At 41.3% G+C, this 7,486-nt stretch overlaps 1 protein-coding gene across 20 annotated transcripts in view; it reads right to left on the bottom strand.

Moving 5' to 3' along the window:
• Positions 1 to 3,058: 3,058 nt before the first annotated feature.
• DST (dystonin) overlaps positions 3,059 to 7,486 on the bottom strand; it is a 453,023-nt gene continuing 448,595 nt past the window's right edge. For all 20 annotated transcript variants that reach the window (XM_053664966.1, XM_053664967.1, XM_053664968.1 and 17 more), the window contains one exon: positions 3,059 to 7,169. In XM_053664966.1, the coding sequence (XP_053520941.1) occupies positions 6,907 to 7,169 (263 nt within the window). In that variant the 3' untranslated portion in view covers positions 3,059 to 6,906. The remainder of the gene's footprint in view (positions 7,170 to 7,486) is intronic.

The following is a 7,486-nucleotide window of genomic DNA, read 5'->3' as shown; positions in this document are numbered from 1 at the left end:
AAAGCTGTTGTGTTTGCTCCTCTGGAAAATCCAGATGTGATTTTCTGTGTGTGTGTGTGTTTTGAGAGAGAGAGGTCATGACCATGTCTTTGTGAAGTTACCATCTTTAGAAAAGAATGCAGAGATCCTGGGAAAACGGTGAGGCAGGGTAGAAAGATTACTTGTCTCAGCACGGAAAGATTTATTTTAGTCATTTTTCTAGCTGTGTGAGCCTAGACTAATAACAACCTCTCTAGCTTCATTAAGTTATTCATAAAATTCAAATAATACTTATCTGGTATTTCAATGACTGGTTGGGAACCTCATGTAATATATATATATATATATATATACACATATATCTTTATAAATGAAAACAGAGATAAAAATCAATGTAGGCATAATCAAGTACCTGAAGAAGCAAAAGATTTTCCAGGAGAAGCAACTTCAAACCAACCCATGATCAGAAATGGCATTGTGAAGTCTATGGTTTACATCTGAAGATGCTGCTTCAAACCTGCTCCATTCGCCTGAATTCACTGGTCATTTCTCAGGCAGCTATATTGTGACAAAACTGTTGACCAGAACATATGTCCGCTGACTGGTTAAACTTTTCTACACTAGGACAGTAATTAAAAACCTAACCATGTTTGGTTTTCTCCCTGGTCAGGCCCCCTTTAAGAAAGGTAGCCTTTACGGTAACCTATTTTTAATTCAGGCCCACAGATAGATCTAAAAAGTATGCATCAACATACCATACTCCTGAAGCCTGAGGCTCCTGCCTTCCTGAAGAGCCAGAGCCACACACCCAAATGCACGTCAGCCTACTTGGGGCTTTGAAGCATAACCAATCCCAGCTGAAGGGCAGGCTCTTCCACCCTCCCCCCACTCTAGGGAGTGACTGTTGCTTTCTCCATGCAAATTCTGCTACAAGCACAATAATAATCAATGAAGACTTGGAACAGCTGAGACTAATTTTAACAAACTGCTGAGGACACCAAAATTCACATTCTTGCAATCCTTAGACAATGCCCCAAATATGTCACTCTTCATAATACATCCCTCCTGTGTGCTTGTCCAGACTGCTCCAGAGTCCTGCCATCTGGATCCAAACTCCCTCCCTTAGTGTGACTTCCTCCCAGACCTTTTTTTGCTGGGTACCTAACACCTGAATCTGATGTAACGACCCATCCTTCGCCCTCTGCTCCCTTCCATTGCTCCAATCCCTTGCTTTCTGTTGAGCCTGGCTGGAAAAACCCTGGCTCTGGATCAACAAACTTCCTGCCCTCTGTTTGTACATCAGGCCGCACCCTGCAGATCAGGGCAACTATAAACTCATGGTCTCAGCTCTTACAAACCATCTCTGCTCAACTCAAATACATTAAACTATAACCGTCTCCTCAACGCCAAGCAGGGCACATCTACTTTGCCGACAATAGTTAAGTCACTTCAGGGTAACTCCCTCAGCTTCTCTTGTCCCACCTTAATCACCCTTTCTTCCAGTCCTTCAGATCAAAGGCAGGCCCCTCTCTCTGATGTCCATTTCTCCAAACTGATGTCTGGAGGTAACTCTGGAAATGAGGAGGAGACTTATCTAAACAGGTGGCCATTATAGTAGCACAGGTGAGAGGTAACAAGGGCCAGAACTAAACTGTGGCTTATCCCCCACACCCCTACTGAATTTTTGGAGACTAGCTAACCAGGACTACATGGCATACCTCAGAGACACCGTCAGGTGAGTTCCAGACCATTGTAATAAAGCGAATACCACGACAGAACAAGTCGTGACCTTTTCGCTGGTGGAGGATCTTGCCTTCAGTTTGTTAAAAAACGCAACACCTGTGAGGCACAACAAAGAGAAGCACAATACAACGAGGTATGCCTGCAATTACACGTAACCCCGAGCACACATGTGCATTGTTGAACAACTAGGAGCAGAGGGGAAAAGAACTTTATAAACTTCCTTTACCCCGTTCACAAAGATGGCTGAGAAACAGGAGAAAGAAGAAAATAGTATAGAACAATAATGTGACAGTTAAGGATCGATTCAGTAGTGATCCTCAAAACAGGATGAGTGAAAGGTGAACCCATAGGATATGGGGAAAAAAATAAGATGTCAACTTATATTTACATTCCATCTAAAAGGAGGAGCAGCAAATTGACCTTCATGAACATTTACTACAGACTGACGCTGGTGCCTGTCCTTCAGGGACATCCCCAGTGTCCTCTCATGCTCAGTATCTGAGGTGACATGAGGACAGTGGGTGTCCCAACAGCTCCCAAACTCCTAGTTTGCTTTCAGCACGTGCAGTAGACTGCAGATTATTTATACCAACCCGGGTGAGATTACATATTTTATCTCTTTTTCACTAAGTAATCTTTACAAAATATGGCTTATATAGATCCCTGCACATTTTTAAAAATCAACATGGATTGAAGACACAATGAAAAAAACAACTAAGAAAATGGCAAAGATGATGCTTCTGGAACAAGCCTTTTATCAGCCACATCGTGAGTTAAACCAGGGTGGATCTAATCAGATTTGATAAAAATTTGGCCAAAAAACTCACCAAAGACTAAGAATAATATAGGAAATGTGGAAGCCAAAGAACTTACATGTATGATCCATGGGCAACATATAATTTCATGGACATGAACTAAAGGGGGGGATGCGGATGGGAGAGGGTATGCAGGGCAGATGGTAATAAAGGGGGAAAATGGGACAACTGTAATAGCATAATCAATAAAATATATTAAAAATAATCAAACAGACAAACTGCAAACCTAATTAATAAAAAAGGGAAGCAAACAAACACATAATGTTAATGTAGAATGGAAAAACCACCAAAACAGGAAATTTTAAAAAACCATAAAGAGGCTCCTTTGCACAACTCTGTAAATGCACTTGAAAATCTTGATGAAATAAATACATTTCTAGAAAAAAATATGTAGGTACACCTATGTCAATGTCATTAAAGATAAATTTCACTCCAAGATTGTACTGAGCCTTGAGAAATTGGTTAATAATGAATATATGCAAATAATAACTTCAAAGAAATTAATGTACATTCATTAGAAGTGTTTGCTCGAAAAACTTTTATTGATGGAAATACGCCACCAGAGAAGACTAACACAACTGGCAGAGAAGGTGGAGTCTAAGGCAGTGTCATCAGACACAATAGCTTGGGCACTTGCAAATGCATTGGTGGGTGACACCAGACCACCCATTTCACAGTAAAGCACATGCGTTTCAAAACACTTTGTTAAAAGGAGAAAACAACTGCAGCTCATTACAATTTTTATTGTTGCAAATATTAACAAGTTTTAAAATGATCAAAATAAGGAAAACAACATCCTTTCCCAGACTTTTTTCCGTTTCATTTTCACAGGTCAACCTCCCTCCGGCCAACAGGGCACTTCCGGGGCCCTTTGACCCAGATTTGCTACCAAAGGAACCAGACCTGAGATCTGTCCAGGCCTGTCTACTTCTGCACTGGTACAAAAAAAGAATATCCTATTATTTGAAAAGGAGGTAGCAATACATAAGAATTAGTCGTTTGAGTTTTTAAGACACAAAAGTCTACTCCATGATCCCGATTCTCTAATGATTAAGAACTGTTAAATAAACAGGGAGACCCTTGGGCCGAGGTGGCTCTAATGCTGCGACTGCTCAGGTGAGCAACCCCAAATTTAAGCCTGTAAAGGCTTCAAGGTTAGGAAATCAAAACGCTAAGGGGCAAACTCCAGAAGCAGCCAACTAGTCTTTAAACTGTGGCCAGTAAGTAAATTCCACTATAAAGGTCTCTCCCTAGCTCCAGCTGGGTAAGGGGAGCCCTCCTAACCACTTCTGGCTTGGCACTGCTGGATTCAAATTGATTTCTGCTCAAACTCTCACAAACTTTAATATGTTTATGTTTTGAGAGTTCCGGTGTCTGAAGAGGAAACCAAAGGGGTCCCCAGTCTGCGCCCCCATAGCTAGGAGGAACCAGCAAAGGTACGTGTTGGGCCGCAGGAGCGCCTGCTTTCTGGAGCTGCCTCTGGGGGTGGCGCCTAAGTCTCCCTCTGATCCCTGGTCCACAGCCTTTGTGTTTTGTGATTTCAGACTTAATTGAAGCATTTCTCTTCCTGTCTGTGTAGGGAAACCAGCTGAGGTCGGACCAGTCCGGGGGGGTGGACAGGGTCCGGCACAGAAACCAGGCTGGGGTCAGCGAGGGGCCTCAGGTGATATAATACTTTGTTTCAAAGCTAAACAAGCAGGCTAACCTTACCAAAGATCATCTTGAATTACCATGGCCACAGTGGAGAACTTTTAACCTGAAAGTGTTCAATGAGGAGGCCATTACACAGAGGTGGCTCCAACGCCATGGTGGACTGTAGTCTATGTAAGCAAACCCAAAGCTAAGCCTGTAAATTCCTCAAGGTCACAAAATCAAACCGCTAAGGACAAAGGTGCACAGCCAGCCAACTAGGCTTTAAAGCTGTATAGCCCATCCATAATTTCCTGGCTTTGCTCCTGCATTTTCTTTCTACAAGTCTGTCTCTGAGCTCCTGTTAGTGGAGTACCCCTAAGCACTTCCGGTTTGGAGCTACCCGATTCCAATCAGGTTTTGCTCAAATAAACTCTTAAAAATTTTAATATGCCTAAATTCCTCTCTTAACAGAACCAATATTTACACTAAAATATTTAGAACTGAGATTCATTCCAAAGTTTGTTTTTTCTTTAAGGCAGGCAGGAAGGAAAAAGAAAACGTAAAAAGAAAAGGTAAAGGACAGAAATGCGTTGAGGAGTAGAGGTGTGTGTGCCTGCTGTGTTCACTGAAACTGCAGGACTTTTCTGAACTCGGCCTAAGGCTCCAGGATTAGTTCAAGATGAAACAGTATGAGTGAGGCATCAGAGTTTGAAAAGCTACCCCTGAGGGCAATTGCTGATAACTAGGAGCAGTTCCTTAAGATTTCTCTGAAATTTTTAAACCACATATTTTTCTCCAAGAGGTTATTTTATTACTAAAAAAAAAAAAAAAAAGTAAAACCCCTAGGTCTTTAACAGGGGTGGTATTCAAAAGGGCTGAGATAAAATCATTCTCTTAAATTTGTCTTTGAAGTAGAAACGGGATCACATGCAAAGGCACCAAAGGAATAACAACAATTTCAGCTGTCTTCTTGGGTGACAGGCTTATACTCAAATGCATGCATCATAGCATGTGATCTCTTAGGTTAGAATTACCCTTCCCATCAAGGCTACCACCTGAGACCCATGCTTTCAGAGAGAAGGAATTACTATCACTTAAAAGTGGCACCTAATTTCCGTCAGTGGGAATTCCAGTCTCTTTTGCCTTGGCCTCCATGAAAAAGGCCGCGCGGGGAACACACAGTACTTCCCCTTGAACCTGAACACCACTGCTGCCATTTGCTGAAATAAACTTACAAATTTATAGAGAGAGTCATGACCTGTCATGCCCAAAGTAACAATCTGCCATACTTGTACTTATATTTGATACCATTTTTATATTTAGGAAAATTCTATCATTTGCCTTCTAAAGGTACATAGACCAGAAGACTATTATTGTATTACTGTCATAAAATCAGCCACCCTGTCACCCTGGTTTTAGCTCATGTTTTTTGGTGATTTGTTTATTAACTCTTTCCCCCTTGAATGTAAGAGGGCTGGGGCCCTGCAGCCTCAAGGTCACCAACTGGATGGCACACGGTTGGCCCTTATTAAATATATTTGTAAATTAGTGGGTAATGTAATTTTATTATATATTTATTATAATATCATATTCCTGCAATTGATGTCCCCTGAGCTTAGCCTTAGTTACATTGTTAGTAAAAAATATATCGTACATATAAGTTTTAATTTAAACAAACAAAAAAACAAACAGAAAAGTTCACTTTAAATAATCAGGTATTCCATATGTTCAAGTGAATATGTTTTATTAAATGCATACTAGTATCTTTCTATTGTGAGTATACATAATAAGTTAAAATGTATATATTTATTAAATATAGATATAATACCAGAACATGATTATTTTAGATGAGAAATCAAAATAAACCCATTTTTAAGTATTTTTTGGTCACTCCAAATTGATATTGCTCATAAAAAAATACACTGATTTTTCCCTGGGGGAAAAAAATTAATTCCATAGCAGTGTAGTTAAGGGACATGTTTTATTTCATAGCTTTCTGCAAGCAAAATTGCTTTGATACAAAAATGAGTTCGATGATACAGGTGCTGCTGTCCACTCAAGCGAAAGAAAACCTCACATTTATATGAATGCACTTTATAATTATATTCTTACAGTATAATAGTTCTAACATCCAGGACACCTCTGGCCTCATGGGAAGCAATGGCACAGCAATGGTGTAAGGTTCCTGACATCAGAGCACGGGCAAGTGCTTACAGTGACTACCTGGGAGCTCTCTGCTCTCTGTCACACACAGCTTGAGTACCTGTGCAGATGTGTTTATCTTTTTGCCCTCCAGCTTTGGGTTTATATTTAAATCATATCGAAATGCATCTGTGTGTGTCTATCTGCATTTCAGAGCGTTTATGAAAGCAAGAGAAAGTCATGAGGTATCCTTAACGTTAGCTACCGATGGAGGGCTGTGGCTTACATCAGAGGGTGTGGACTTACCTGCAGGTACAGGAATTGATTTTAGTGTGTACTCGAGATGCACAGTGCAGAAATGTTAGTGTATGTTAAACTCTATCCTCCCCCTCACATATGACGTGACTTTAACCCCAGAGTATCTGACAAAAAAATTATACAGATAAAATAAAAAGACAAATACACAAATAAGGCCATCTGCAGAATTTTAAACTCACCTCTTGCAATATTTCACAATAATTTCTACATCATATTTTACATCTTTCAAACTTAAATAATAAATGCTCAAGGAAGGACCTTGGTGGAACCAATTGCACTATCTCTTTGAGGATTTGTCCAATTTACTGGCAGGTGACTTCCTCTGGGGTGTGGGGATTTTGGAAGGCTTGGCTGTGGATGGCCGAGAACTCGCTCGGGGCGAAGGCCTGTGTGTCTGGGGGACAGTCTCCACGTCTGAGCACACGGACTGGATTTCTGAAATGTCAAAGTCTGACGCATCACTGCCACGGCGGCTGCTGGCCCTGCTCCCGGCCTTGCTTCCAGCTCGGCTTCCTGGTCGGCTGGGAGTCTTCTTGGGGTCTGAGGAGAAAGGGCAGAGGTGGGTCACCCTTATCACGGGTGCATCTGCAACAGACTCCTGCAACCTAATGCCCCCTTGGTCTCAGTGATTTCTCTTGACACCCTGTAGGCACTCAGAAAATACTGTGGATTCATGGCCTCTCTCCCTTCCACAAGGGTAGGGCAGCCTCACTCTAAGTAGACGCAGTATAGAAAAAGCTAGGTTTACAAATGAAATTGAGGTTTGGGCTTACCCTGTTTAAAACAGGATTCCATTCAGTACAAACAGATATACGGAAACAGCTATAATCAAAGGTTGTCCTTTCCAAAGTGTAGTG

This window comes from Artibeus jamaicensis, unplaced genomic scaffold (assembly GCF_021234435.1).
Source record: "Artibeus jamaicensis isolate MK-2021 breed Jamaican fruit bat unplaced genomic scaffold, CSHL_Jam_final contig_388, whole genome shotgun sequence".
In the NCBI taxonomy this organism is placed as follows: domain Eukaryota; kingdom Metazoa; phylum Chordata; class Mammalia; order Chiroptera; family Phyllostomidae; genus Artibeus; species Artibeus jamaicensis.
The sequence above is the reverse complement of the archived record's forward strand: the minus strand, read 5'-3'. Positions and strand labels throughout refer to the sequence as shown.